Source organism: Dreissena polymorpha, chromosome 10, assembly GCF_020536995.1.
Source record: "Dreissena polymorpha isolate Duluth1 chromosome 10, UMN_Dpol_1.0, whole genome shotgun sequence".
Taxonomy (NCBI): domain Eukaryota; kingdom Metazoa; phylum Mollusca; class Bivalvia; order Myida; family Dreissenidae; genus Dreissena; species Dreissena polymorpha.
In genome coordinates, this window is record NC_068364.1 from 56,227,742 (window position 1) to 56,243,271 (window position 15,530).

A 15,530-nucleotide genomic window follows, 5' to 3' on the forward strand; every position below is an offset into this window, starting at 1 on the left:
CCCAATCCCCCAAAGTGTAGCAAGGGCCCTGGAGTTATTGTTTTTATGCATTACAATTCTTTCAGTGATATATTATTATATACACCCATGAAGTTTTATGTTGATATCTTGTACAATTTCTGAGATATAGACCTGATAAGTTTGTGATAGACACGATCGATTGGAATGACTGATGGAACATGCCGATTGTATATCCCTCTGCCTTTTGCAGAGGATAAATAAAAATCACATTGTTTTTTTGGTTAAAATTTGGGGCCTGTAAGGGTACCCATTCTCAATGACAATGGAAAAAAAGTATTTTTTTTTTCCCAAATAAAACCTAACAGGGGACAAATTTTCCACTTGTCCGCTTGTATTGACGAGTGAAATCTTGAAAGGACAAGTGAGCTTCCCAAAAGCTCTCGCCCTACAGGACGAGTGTAAAAAGCTGATGTTAAAATATGTATTTTTGTACCAGTAAGAATCTTTTTCATTGAATAAAATCATTTTCTTAAGCATGTCTATTCCACAAGTAGAATGCGAATGAAACTGAAATTGTAATTGTAAATTTCATACAGCAGGTATGTGTTCTTATGCGAGACTGTCCCGAGTAAATATTGGGTTTTTGGTGTTAACGTTAACTTTGGTGTACTGTTTTAGCTGGTGATCAGCTGGCATTAATAACTGAGTAAGTACATGTAGCATTTTAGCAGTGATATCGGAAACTTTATTAGTCATATCAGCCCTTTGCAATCTTTATTTCACACATATTTGAAGGACGAGTGCATGTGTTTGCAGGACGAGTGAACATTTTAATGCACTTGTCCTCAAGGACGAGTGCAGTTAAGAAATATTTATGTCCCCTGCCTAAATATTCCCATTGGAAGGTTAAAAAAATTATTTATAAAAAAAAACACTAAATAAAGTTCATCTCCCTCCCATCAACTCTATTAGATAAACCTCAGTTAATTTATTCAAATCACTTTTATTCCAAATGTAAGTATTTTTTAGCCAAAAGACAGTAATACTAATTTCCCAATTATAGCCAAAACTAAGCGATTTTTCCCTATTCAGAGGGACCTAGCCCCAATCCCAAAATGGAGAAAAAACAATGGTTCTTTCAGTGCTCCAGATAACATGCGTAAAGGCGTAAAAACAAATTAATTTTCTTAAATAACGATTTAGATTTAAAATCTTTGCGTAAAGTTACGCGTTGAAAAAATAAAACACTAATTTGACATTTTCGACCATGCGTCAAAGTTCCAGTAGCAAATTATATACGATAAACGTTTCATCCCAATTCTGACTCATTTAGGCGCTCAATAAAAACATAAAGTCAACGTCACACAGCGTTTGCTGTGAGGAAAAGAGCCACACCTAAGAACAGTCGAATGGAAAACGGTCTGTTCTCCTAAGTATTGCAAGGGGAGTCATTACTGCTATTGTACCTTTTTAATTACACTTATTGTAATTTTTATACACAAGTAATATACTGTATACCTATTCAAAATGTCATTAAAATTAAATGTTAAATATAGTTTTTGATATGACTTTAACGGCGACCAACAGGCCATTATGACATAAGCCGAAGTGTCAGTAAGCGTTTTACATAAAAAATCAAAATGGCCGACCGAAGCGGTGTATCGAAGCGGGGAAGGCAAAAAAAAGCCATTTCAGTGTCAAAAATCCACCCTGCATGCATTCTTTCAATTAGATTCTCATGAACCAAATACCCAAAGCATGGTTTCGTCAATAATTGATGAATGTATAAGCCAGGGCTCGACATTAACTTTTGAAGCCACTTGTCCAGTCGGACAAGTAGACCATAATTTCACTTGTCCAGACCAAAAGCAACTTGTCCTGACCATTATATCTTATTCTGCTCAGTACTTTGCAAAATAATGAAATAATACAAAATGCTCAAATCATAAAGACTTGAATCGTTCAAAATGCATGTAAACATAATTGTAGGCAATTTCAATACAAAAAGAACTGACTAGAATAACAGGAAAACTCAAGATTATTGATTTTTAAACATTATACAAAGCCATAATACCTCACAAAAACTTGTGTGCTGCCAACATCAAACAGAAAATGTTAAAAGTGATGTATATGTACAGTACTTAACTGATATTTAAAAAGAACAAAATCATTCTAAACATGGAGAGGACGTCATTACGTTAATTGTCTGTAAGATCGGTGTGTACCGGTGTCGTAAAATGCATATTCTTTACAAGGGAGAATATTTTTGTTATCTTGGCAAAGAAAAAAATGTTAAGGGTTGCTTCCCTTGTGAACAATACACTGTAGTACATGTATCCAATGGAACTATCGGAATATCTCGGGCTTCGACGATTAACATATACAAAATATACTCGGAAAAGTTGAGTGATATCTCCACAGAAATAATGGCTTTAAAGGCATTTTTTCTAAGTTATACAATTATAATGACCACTTGTCCCATCGGACAAGCAAATTCTTTATTTACTTGTCCGGACTAACAATTTGGTTGTACCGGACAGTCGGACTACCTTTAATGTCGAGCCCTGTAAGCTCTTGCGTATATGACTGAATCTAAAGCAGTTAAAAAACAAAAGGAAAGCCAGGCTTTTCCAAGACTATAAACCAAAATTTTAAATTATTGATGTGTCAAAAACCATGAATACACAATTATTTGGTAATTATTTTTGAAAAATCATTACTTTTATAAATAGGGCGTAAAATAAGAATTCATTTTTAAAATAAGGAGTAAATAAGAATTTAACCAAATTTTTATCTGAAACTCTGAGTTCTTTGTTCTATTCACAAAGTCATTGATTTAAAATTGGAGGGTCCTATATACAGACTTGGAATATGTTTATGTTTGAACAGAAGCCTAGTGAGGAGTTTGACCCGGCTACTGTGGAGGATGAGCGATTCCTGAACGCCAAACGCAAGGCAGAGATGATACTGAGGGAGAAACAGGCTCAATCTCAGGAGGACAAGGCCAGTAAAAGGTACTGCAGCAATTTTTGTACTTCTTTATTAAGTAACTGTAAAAGGTACTTTCCTAATTAAGGATGAATTACCAATTCCCTATTTCCGTCAGAAATATTACCAACAGGAAGGAAAAGTGCATCAATTTTGTTCTAAAGCGCATTATCTGCAAGTAAAGAAAAATAATTAGCACTCAAGTAACTGAGCATTTCAAGCAAAGTTTTGTCACATAAAAGAATATTTTAATGGTTAAATAGGTTTTTGCAATTAAAAAAGACCCATAATTTCCTGTAGATATCAACTTCATATTTGGCATGCATGTGTATCTCATGGAGCTGCACATGTTGAGTGGTGAAAGGTCTAGGTCAAGGTCATCCTTCAAGGTCAAAAGTCAAATATATGGGTCAAAATCGCTCATTAAATGTACACTTTTGCAATATTAAAGCTAGCAACTTGATATTTGGCATGCATGTGTATCTCAAGGAGCTGCATGCAAGGTCAAAGGTCAGGGTTTTTTCAGCACTGTCTGCACCTCCGGAAAACGGAGGCATTCCCAAAGCAAATGGACCAGATCCAAAACCGAAATTTGCACTGAACCAAACACATGTCTGTGCGTAGGTTGGCTACTGACAACAACAACCAAATATTTAATAAATAATTTGTTGTCAAATAACCCACGGCCGATAGTTTAGATGCGTAGGGATTTAATCACGAGAGCGAAGCATTTGAAACCACGCATCTAATTATCCGGTCGTGAGTTATTCAACAACAAAGTATAAAGTACACGAATTATTTCGATTCTAACACGGTTTTATTAAAGATTTATTCAATGTATATGATTTTTCTTGTGTACTATTTTATATGAAGTTCCGCCCATAAAAATAACTTTCGGCTGTTCTGTCGATCAGATCCGCGACTTTCATTCATATTATATTGCCGGATTATTACGCTGGTGGAAAATGTATCGGCATGTTTTGTTTAGTTACAGCGCGTGCATTCAGACGCGTCTTTTCGGATGCGTCTTTAATCCGCTGTACACAAGATTTTGATTCTTGGTCTGACGCGCAATAAACCGGTCCTGACCGGTTAAGAGACTGCAGCGAATGGTTATTACACCTAATCGAGATAAGAATGTCATTAGGGTGTGTTAGCATGTACACTGTGTAATCGATTTCATGACATGGGAATTTTAATAGCAAACAGAATCGGACCCACTGTTTGGGATTTTCAATCGGTCTTTCATGACCCCAATCGGTCTAGGACCGACACAACCGAAAAAAATATGATCCCTGGTGCTACCATATATCTTAAATTACTTAAATGTGTTAAAAGACTTAAATATGTTATGATGAAGTAGATTTTAATGAGCATTTATTGTTTTTACAAATAAACATAGTATAGTGATAGAAATAATAAAAGTTGTGAAATGAAAAACTTAATGTGGATATTGTTCGCACAAATTATTTATGTTTTGTCATTATCTTTGTTTACCATAAAAAAATGTTGTGTTATGTATCATGGTATTGTTATTTAATAAAGCAGTATAACTTTTTAAGATATTGTGTTACTCTTAGAGCATATGTTTATCAAAAAAACATGAATAATACAGACAAAAACACAATAAACGCGCTTCGAAATTGACCCCAGCATTTTTCAATTTGACTCCTCAAAATTTCAGTCCAGGGGTCATTGACTCCTGGTTTTTAAAATCTATTGAAATCCCTGACTGCTGTGGTTGAGCAAGGATTCAGCACCATGAACCTGCTGTATTCCCCATTACACAGCACATTCACACAAACCAAACTTATACTCATCTGATGCTTACCTGCATTGAAAGTCTAGACCTGAATGACAAAACATTGGAGGAGCTGTGTGATGCTTTCAAAAACAGAAAGCAGAGAACAATTTTGCTGTAACTTGTGTGACTAACCAGTGTTTGTTTTGGTAAAAAATATCTGCCATAAGTTTTTGACTGTACAGTTCTTATCTTAGAGTGTAACTGTAACCGAAAAACAAAATTGCAGTACTTGAATAAACGTTGAACATGCCCAATATTGCATGTGTTTATATAAAGAAGACAAAATAACAAATAAAAACAAATTTATTTGTTAAACCACTGATTTATTTAAGCATGATAAATCCATAATGTTTTCCCAAAATGAGCCGTTTCATCGAAGCAAAAATTCCCAAAATGGACTATTTTGTCGATAAAAATTCCCCAATTTGGTCAGACTCCTTTTCCCAAAATAGGCAGAAAACCCCCTGAAGGTCATATATATGGGGACATAGTGTTTCACAAACACATCATTTGTTCATATTTATTTTTCCCCATTTGCGAGGTACCAGTACTGATCCCAAATGAACAAAATTAATCACTCTACTGTGATACTAGAATACTGGACAAACTACTGTGATACTAGAATATTGGACAAACTACTGTGATACTAGAGTACTAGACAAACTATTGTGATACTAGAATATTGGACAAACTACTGTGATACTATAATATTGGACAAACTACTGTGATACTAGAATACTGGACAAACTACTGTGATACTAGAATACTGGACAAACTACTGTGATACTAGAATATTGGACAAACTACTGTGATACTAGAATACTGGACAAACTACTGTGATTCTAGAATACTGGACAAACTACTGTGATACTATAATATTGGACAAACAACTGTGATACTATAATATTGGACAAACAACTGTGAAACTAGAATATTGGACAAACTACTGTGATGCGAGAATATTGGACAAACTACTGTGATACTATTATATTGGACAAACTACTGTGAGACTAGAATACTGGACAAACAACTGTGATACTAGAATATTGGACAAACAACTGTGATACTAGAATATTAGACAAACTACTGTGATACTAGAGTACTGGACAAACAACTGTGATACTATAATATTGGACAAACTATTGTAATACTATAATACTGGACAGAAGTCTAACTGCCTTTGATACATCAGCAAGATTTGTTTGATTTCCTACTTATAACAAGATGTGTTTGTGAAACACTATGTCTCCCCCCCCCCATATATTTGACCTTGGACTTTGAAGGCTGTCCTTGACATTTCACCACTCAAAATGTGCAGCTTCATTAGATACACATGCATGCTGAATATCAAGTTGCTATCTTCAATATTGCAAAAGTTATTGCCAATGTTAAAGTTTGACGCAAACAAACCAACAAACAAACAGACATGGCAAAAATTATATGTCCCAGTATAGACTGTCACTGGGGGACATAAACATATCAGATTGTGTGGGCTTGATAAGTTGAGTAATTCATGCATGAGTTCAACTTCATGCAGCAATGTACAAAAATAATTAAAAAATCCAGCGATTTTTTTGCCCGATTGGGAAAAGTACTGCTACAAGCCTGTTAGCTAAATTGTGCGCGAAAAACCCAGATATTGGAAAAATTAGCATATTGAAGTCTTCATTTTGGGAAATCTGTGTATTTGATTTTTTGCTCCCAAATGCTTTAAAATAGATAACTAAATGTTGTAAAGTTGTCTATATTATTTTTACTTAGAATCAAGCCATAGAGGTGCATAGGGAAACTAACTAAATGTTGCATTTTATTTATAAAATAAAAAGAAATGTTGAGAAACCTTCACTTTGGGAATTTTTATGCCAGCAGTTTGGAAATTTGTAGTTATTTCCTAAGGGGAAGGTGCTGTCTTGATGTACTTTATAAAGAAGGAAAAAAATAGCTGACATTCATCGTTGGAGTATGAAGGCTGATGGTTGAACTTTTCTGGTTATGGGCCGTCTTTTTTTGCCTGTCTTTGATGTTTGTCAACAATATCTTTAAAAGGAAATCTCTTTAACCAAGAACAGAAGACAATTTTGATTACATTTTGCAGTTATGTTTCTTGGGTGGTGTGTATAGTAAATCATTCCAGTATTTTGAAATAGATAAACAGTGTTTTTATTATGCTCCCCCAAAAAAAGTTTGGGGGGAACATATAGTCGCCGCTTAGTCTGTCCGTCCGTGTGTCTGTGCACAATTTTTGTCCGGGCTATTTCTCAGCAACTAATGACCGGAATTCAATGAAACTTTATGGGAAGCTTCACTATCAAGAGGAGATGTGCATATTATCAGCGGGTTCTGGTCGGATGATTTTTCACAGAGTTATGGCTCTTTAAAAAATTTCCTTTAAGTGTACATATAGTGCAATTATTGTCTGGGCTATAATTTCTCAGCAACTAATGACAGGAATTCAATGAAACTTTATGGGAAGCTTCACTACCAAGAGGAGATGTGCATATTATCAACGGGTTGTTGTCAGATGATTTTTCACAGAGTTATGGCCCTTTGAAATTTTCCATTAACTGTACATATAGTGCAATTCTTGTCCGGGATATTTCTCAGCAACTAATGACCGGAATTCTATGAAACTTTATGGAAAGCTTCACTACCAAGAGGAGATGTGCATATTATCAGCGAGTTCTGGTCGGATGATTTTTCACAGAGTTATGGCCCTTTGAAATTTTATATAAAAAATTCTTGTCCCCGCCAACTACTGTGCCCTCAAGATGTTTCCGTTTATCTGAATATATAGTGCAATATTGTGACCAAAAAAACTTTCGAGAGCATCACCCGTCTCCGACGGTTTCTTGTTTCGTTCAAATTTGGGTCTGGTAGGAGAACCCATTCCCGATTGGAAAAAAAAATAATTTCACAAATAGACCTGAAAATTTTGAATTGAAAGTTTTTAAAAAATTTTTTTTATTTTTTCTGAACATGTCAATTATCTCCAAATATAATATTGAAATCACCTTTATTATCAATTTTAAAGTATTTGTAAGCATAAAATCAACTATATTAATTACCCAATTTTATTAAAAAAAGACACAATATTTCCCAATCGAAAGGGACCCGGCCCCATGCCCAACATGGTGAAGAAAAAAACTCTGATGTAGTGAGCAGGAGCTTGAAACAAAGTTATGAAAGTGAAAACTCAAATGATATGATATCTCCTTAAAGAGGCCTTTTCACAGACTTTGGCATGTTTTGAAGTTTGTCATTAAATGCTTTATATTGAAAAATCTCCGGGGGAAAAAAACCAAGAATACAGTTAAAAAAAAAAAAAGTATCTCTCAACAGGGCTCGAACCACTGACCCCTGGAGCCATGGAGCAAAAGTCTACCGCTTTATCGATTAGACCATCCGCTCTTATACCATTTTTTATGTATTTTTTACCTCATATATGCAATCCTTGTAGTATAAAAAATACAACGACCACAACAGAATTATCCAAATTATTCAATCGTTCGCATTGCAACGCTTTATAATTTTCAGGTTTTTAAATCGTCAAAAGATGCACATAATGGATATTTTAGACCATGGTAAAATGTTCAGTATTACTGTTTTCTCACAAATATCATAACTTCAAGAAAAATTTGCGATTCTGAAACATTTTTTTTAATTTTGTCAATTTACCAAAGCGTGAAAAGGCCCCTTTGATCCTGAATCAATAACTGGATAGCCTAATCAATAAGTGAATCAGCATTTAAACATGACATTGATCAGGTGGTTCTGTTTGATTGCATAATCAAGCTGGCAGAGCTGAAAATAAGCATAAGGGCCCTCCTATTTTTGGCATTTAGGGTAAGATTTTAACAGTAGGGAATGAAAAATCCTTAGTACGGGTAAGCTAAAATTTCAAATTTAGAGGAATGCTGATGATTCTTAAGATGAAAAAAAAACTCTTGATCACAAAAACTAGATTAATTTCACAAGATTTAATGAAAACAATAAATGGAAATACAATCCTCCAGTGTCTAGTCTGGGATTCAAAAGAGATTGGGGAAATGTTCTTATAATTCTGATGTATACAAAAAATTGATGACATTTTTTCTTCTTTGAGTATGTAAAACATCCCCCCTCCCATGAAAAATATGGGGGTGATCTTCAATAAAAGTGGGTGAATCCGCCGCCATCCCTCGTCCTAGAATAGACACTGATTCTCCAAATCATTTAAACATTTGTTTATTAGGAAAGCTGACCCAGAGCCCGAAGTGTCAAGGTCTCCAGTACCCAAGAAGCCCAAGCCTACTGATGCGGGCATCGAAGCCCTGACTGGGCGCACAGGCGGGGCCTACATCCCACCGGCCAGGCTGAGAGCCATGCAGGCTAATATTACTGACAAGTCAAGGTAGGTAACTCCCAAGCTCAGATCCCAAACAAGTCAAGGTAGGAAACTCCAAGGCTAATATCACTGACGGGTCAAGATATGTAACTCCCAGGCTAATATCACAGACAAGTCATGGTAGGTTACTCCCAGGCTAATATCACTGACAAGTCAATATATGTAACTTTCAGGCTAATATCACAGACCAATCAAGGTAGGTAACTCCCAGGCTAATATCAATGACAAGTCAAGGTAGGTAACTCCATGGCTAATATCACTGTCAAGTCAAGGTAGGTAACTCCCAGGCTTATATCACAGGCTTAATTTAAGTCCTTAATAATTTACCAAAAAATTCCTTACAAATTTGAATACGATGTTTTGTATTTGTTTCAGTCAATCAGTGGGGAGTATTTGCGAATATTACAAATTAATTAAAATTTAAGGTATAACGTGTTATCTTTTTATCTATTTATTGATGCACAAGGCCCATTGACATACTGTGAAGACCTTAGATTTGACAAAAAAAAAAATATTTTTATATAAATCTTGTATTTAAAAAAAGGTTTGTGTGACTGAACAAATTGTTTGCAGAAATATGTCAGATAAAGTGTCTTGCATAGTCCATCATGTGTTGGTATACGTTGCAGGCATCTATTGAATTATGCAGAGAGGTGTTTAGCGATTAGCCTTACCTTACATTTGTTTGTTCCGTACAAGTTAAACTCCAAATGACTTGTATTTTTTGTAAAACACTATGCCGGCAGGACACCATCATTTGACTGATCATTGAATACAAGATCCTCAGTAATGGGAATCATACTATCTTTTCGTTCATTTCAGTGTGGAGTTTCAGCGGATATCCTGGGAGGCTCTCAAGAAGTCTATCAACGGTCTCGTGAACAAAGTGAACGTGGGAAACATCGAGAATATCGTGCGAGAGATCTTTCAGGAAAATATTGTCAGGGGAAAGTAGGAACTTTTTTATAACTTGTTTTTTGCACTCTAAAGATATTGATTGTAGTTGATTTTAGTTATATTTAAAGTTGTCAACCATGAATTAAGGCCAACACCTTAAAAAAGAAACAAAAAACAATAACTTAACCCTTTATAAATTGTAATCTAAAAATGTATATTTAAACCAGCTGAAATCAGACAGCTAATAAAAAGATGACTTATTAAACCCTACTGATATAAATTTGGTAAGATGTTTCAGGATGGCAATCGACTTAAAATCCAAGATTGTTTGATGCCTGGCCTGGACACTTGTGTACAATTGCTACTGCTGTTATATGTAGCACTGAGTGATATCTAGGATTGTACATATATTGCCTAAGCTTTCTTAAGAGAAGGGTAGGCTGGTTACAGTGCTCCAGCTAGAATTTGAAAAGGGCAGGGTGGCTTTTTTGTCAAAAGGGCACTTTCGACGCGCAGTATTTTGTGAAAAGGGCACTTTCGACGCGCAGTATTTTGTGAAAAGGGCACGTTTGAGCGCGCGGGTGTTTCTGGAATGCTTTCTATTGCATGTTAATTTATATGTTATAAATAATTGTATTATTCCCATTATTATTAAACCATTCAAATATAATGTCTACAATGAGGCTTAAACTAATTACAATGTAACAAGAGATTTATGAATTATCATATGTAAAAAAAAAAAAAAAAAAAAAAAAAAAAAAAATGTTGTTTTTTTTTGTTTTTATTTGAGGGGGGGGGGCAGGGCGGAGGTTCGGGGGGGGGGGGGGCAGGGCGGAGGTTCGGGAGGGCAGGGCGCGGCGCCCTTCGATTTAGGCCTAGCTGGAGCACTGCTGGTTATCTGTCTGCTGTGATTAGACTGTAAACATGTACTGATAAATCCAGCCACATATAATATATGAGTCGTGCAGTCTGCACAGGCTAATCAGGGATGACACTCTGCTCTTTTATTGAAAAAAAAATGGTTAAAAAAGTATCTTCTTACCCAATTCCATTTTGGGTGGAAAATGCATTTATGCACATGCATTAAGCCCCATTTTCCCGGTATATCCAATGAGTCACATTTTATACCACTGTTTTACAGGGGGTTGATGGCCCGGTCCATCATACAGGCCCAGGCTGCATCTCCCACGTTCACCCACGTCTATGCTGCACTGGTAGCCATCGTCAACACCAAGGTAACTGGACAAACAGTAACCAGTGTTTTTTCCACCACCACCACTTTGGAAATGGGGCTGGGTCCATTGGATTGGGAAATAAGTGTTGTGTTTTGCAAACAAATACTTTAAAAATGTGAATAAAAGTGTTCTCAATTTTACCTGGACAAATATTCAAATTCTTGCTCAGTGTGAGGAGGTATTACAGCGATTTATCCTCTTCTTTATAGAGTACCTGTACAGGGTACTTTCCCAATTGAAGAAAAACTACAAAATTCCCAATTGCTGTCTGAAAATTTCCCAAAAGGAAGGCAAATTCTGTCAATTTTGTCCTAAAAGTGCATTATCTGCAAGTTAACAAATGAAGTGAGCACTTACAGTCTTACACTGAACATTTTAAGCCAAAATGAATGTAAATCAATATTTGAGTTGATTTTTGCTTTTGATACAAAGCAATTTAAAAAAAACCTATAATTCCCAATTAGAAGATTTCACTGCGTGAATTTTCCCAATTTCAGGGTTTTTCGCGCTAATGTTTCCTCATTGATATGGTACAAGTACTTTTCCTAATTGGGGAAGAAAATTGCTGTATTAAATGTATTTTTGGAAAAGAATAATAGATTATAAGTGCACATATTGTTTATTGTTTGTTTCCATTTACAAAAATGGAATTCCATACAATCGGGTTGGATTGACTTCAAGGTTGAAGTAAGTAACATACTTCTTAGATTCTACAACTTGAAATACCTGTAATGATCTCTGGTCTTTACATAAAGCTGGCGTTTTCACCTTGTTTTACAGAGACTGATTCAAGGGTGTGCCCAATTATTTTTCCTCAATGTATTTCAAATGACTCCACATTATTATTACAAAAGAATGCAGAGAAAGATATGCCCTTGTTATAACTAAGTGACTCAACATGTTGACATTGTTCGTATACCTGATAATTCATTTTTCTTGTAAATTTTCTACAGTTAGATGAACCAGAAAATTATGCCACATGATTATTGTTAAAATCTTCCCCATGAAAGATTCCAAGGTTACAAAATATTTTGAAGATGTTCTTATACATGTACCTAAACATTCCCTCTTGTATACAGTTCCCTCAGAACGGAGAGCTGGTGCTCAAGCGTCTGATCATTCAGTTCCGGCGCGGCTACAAACGTAACGACAAGAGCATCTGCCTCTCCGCGACACGCTTCATTGCCCACCTCGTCAACCAGCAAGTGGTACAGTGTTTATAGTGTTTAAACCCATTACTACTTAGATACTTATTTTGACGTATTTGAAGTCCCTCAAAAAGTTACATTTAATTAAAGACCTTTCTTACTAGATTCAAGTTTTAAAGGCTTCATTTCCAACCCTGTGCGCAGGCTGAACTGGGACAACACTTAAAGAAAGCTCATTTAGTACTGTATTGCGATAAACATAACAAGGTCCAAGTAGTGCACAGGCTTATCAGGTAAGATACTAACCCCTTTTATGGAATTTGTTCATTGATGTTTATTACCAAACTGGTATAAATGCATGTTTGTAAAGTGTCCTCCCAATGATAAGCCTGTGCAGTCAGCAAGGGTCAGCACTTTCCGCTGTTCTGGAATTCTTTGATTAAAAGAAGTCTTTCTTAGTAAAAATCCAGTTTAGGTGGAAAGTGTCATAGCTGAATAGCCTGTTTGAACTGCACAGGCTAATCTGGGACAACACGTTACAAACATGCATTTAACCCCATTTTCTGCCCTTCTCTACAGACCCATGAAGTCTAATCTGGGACAACACTTTACAAACATGCTATAAACCCCATTTTCTCCCCTCTCTACAGGCCCATGAAGTCTTATCTGAGACAACACTTTACAAACATGCATTAAACCCCATTTTCTGTCCCTCTCTACAGGCCCATGAAGTCCTCTCCCTGGAGATACTGACCCTCTTACTGGAGACCCCAACAGACGACTCCGTGGAGGTCGCCATTGGATTCCTCAAAGAGTGTGGACAGAAACTCACGGAAGTTTCGCCCCGTGGAATTAATGGTATAAGTCTACAGGCTCCCTGGTCCTTTTGAATTGGCTGGGCTCAGTTATCTTGACGGTAGTCAAGGTAGCGCTGAGTTCGGCTGATTCGTTGTCCTTGTGTCCAGTGAGTATTTCATCGTCTGCAGAGTGTCCTCTAAATAGAAGATCGTCATCTTGCGTATTTAATGCGCTGGTCTCTTCAGTTAGCTTCAGTGGTGATGATGCTAACGACGGGAAAGTGAAACCTAGCTGGCCACTGGCAACGAGTGATCGGATCTTCAAAAGATGTGGAAGTTTCTTCACCTGGCAGAAAAGTAAATCTTTGCTAATGTGTTGTGTTACCTTGGAATAAGCTTTCGAGTTCTACACCAGTGTAGGCAACCAGATTATTCGCCCAACACATGTGATCACAGGGACCTTATTGGGTCCTTGTGCTTCTACCGGCTAAGAGGTCAAAGGTCAGCACTTCGGTAAAAGTGTGTCACTTGATTGATACTAGTTCGTTGGAATGTCGATACAAGTGTCACACTTTGCCAACGCACATCATTGTTCGGTCGATACAAGGTTCAACAGGTTGAATCAAGTGAAGTACCTTTCAGGTTGATACAAGATCATCACAGTATTGATTCAAGTTCTTGGGCAGATATTTTGCTCAGGAAAGCTTCTTCAGCAAAGGTCAGCAAATCGTATACGCTTCATTGACCTCTGTTTGACCTTGGTCATCAAAATGGACATTAAATACAAGGTCAACTTAGAGGTCATGCGATAAGTACATGTATCTGTATGCTGGCTTATTTGATAGCACATCTGGTAAGTATTAGAAGAAAGCATAATTTTAGTTGTTTTGATGTTTATATGTTGTATTTATTTCTTTACATGTATGTGTTTTCTTTACTGCGCAGTGTAGAAATAATTAATTTGAGAACTCCCATTTTATGCCTTTGCTATATACCTTAAATTATCATTGTCTGCAGCTGTTATGTAAGTAAAGTGAACATAAACAAGAAACTGTTGCGTACTTTTGAAAAGTGTTTACATTCAGCTCTCCAATTGTTATTTGTATTGAATTTTAATGTGTAATATATGCTCAAACTGTAAATTGTTTTTCACTAATTCCTGTTGGTGTATAGTTCTGAGGTCAATTATAGAATGAAAGTATTTGTAACTTTCTGGCAGTTAAAAACGAGATTAATGTCATTGGAACTAAATACTTTGTTGCTTTATCCATTTATGAAATTGATTTGCATGATCTACTATTCACATTTCTTGTTTATGAGGGATTTTGTCATTTCAGATTTGCGCATTTAAAATCCAATTACTGGTTAAAAAAAATAACCACATGTTCCCATTTAAATGTATCATATCAGTTTTATTTATTTAACTTGTGAAACAAATAATTGTCTTTGTGATTAAGCATTTAAAAACCTTTCATCTGCAAACAGCCATTAAACAGGATGTCCCTTTTTGCTTAAAGACTTCATGAGCTAAAACAACAGCCATATAATGCCAATACTCATTTTGGTTTCCAGCCATCTTTGAGCGTCTGCGGACCGTTCTACACGAGGGACAGATCGAGCTGAGAGTTCAGTACATGGTGGAGGTCATGTTCGCAGTGCGCAAGGACAACTTCAAGGTAACAATGATAGTAGGCAATGGAGTACGTCATGGTACATACGTGCCTTGCTCTCGGGTAACAGTCATCAATGCACATGTGTGATACTTTTTGCACATGCATTAAATTCTGTTTCCTACATGTATAGAGACTTTGTATCAAACAGCCAACAGTTTGCCGTTTTTCTTTATAATAGTGTGCAAATACACTTTTAGCGGGTAAACATGATAATATGTACATGTAATTAAATGACAGGTTGTATACGATCGTATTTCCGATTGACAATTTGACATCCTATGTCATAATGGTTTTCTTGATACTTTCTATGGTATCCCATATTTCCCATTGACATCCCATATCATAATATTGTGCTAGTTATTTACTATGATTTCCCATCGACATCCTATGTCATAATGATGTGCTAGTTATTTGCTATGATTTCCCATTGACATCCTGTCATAATGATGTGCTTGTAACTTACTATGGTTCCCCATATTTCCCATACAGAGGCGTTATAGTTCAGGATTATGCCTGAAATCAGGAAATCAGGATTTTGGCCCTTAAGGACCGATTTTGATATTGATATAAATCAGAGGATTTTTTTCTGGAATTGTAAGATTATTGTCACAAAATGTCATCTTAAACACAAATTATTTTACTT

The 15,530-nt window shown here is 36.0% G+C and overlaps 1 protein-coding gene across 1 annotated transcript in view; it reads left to right on the top strand.

The window, feature by feature from the left end:
- LOC127847647 (pre-mRNA-splicing factor CWC22 homolog) overlaps window positions 1-15,530 on the top strand; it is a 51,450-nt gene that overhangs the window by 8,596 nt on the left and 27,324 nt on the right. Inside the window, exons 4-10 of the mRNA XM_052379688.1 lie at window positions 2,851-2,975; window positions 8,985-9,143; window positions 9,960-10,088; window positions 11,176-11,269; window positions 12,349-12,477; window positions 13,140-13,275; window positions 14,787-14,890. Of these exons, the coding sequence (XP_052235648.1) occupies window positions 2,851-2,975; window positions 8,985-9,143; window positions 9,960-10,088; window positions 11,176-11,269; window positions 12,349-12,477; window positions 13,140-13,275; window positions 14,787-14,890 (876 nt within the window). The remainder of the gene's footprint in view (window positions 1-2,850; window positions 2,976-8,984; window positions 9,144-9,959; window positions 10,089-11,175; window positions 11,270-12,348; window positions 12,478-13,139; window positions 13,276-14,786; window positions 14,891-15,530) is intronic.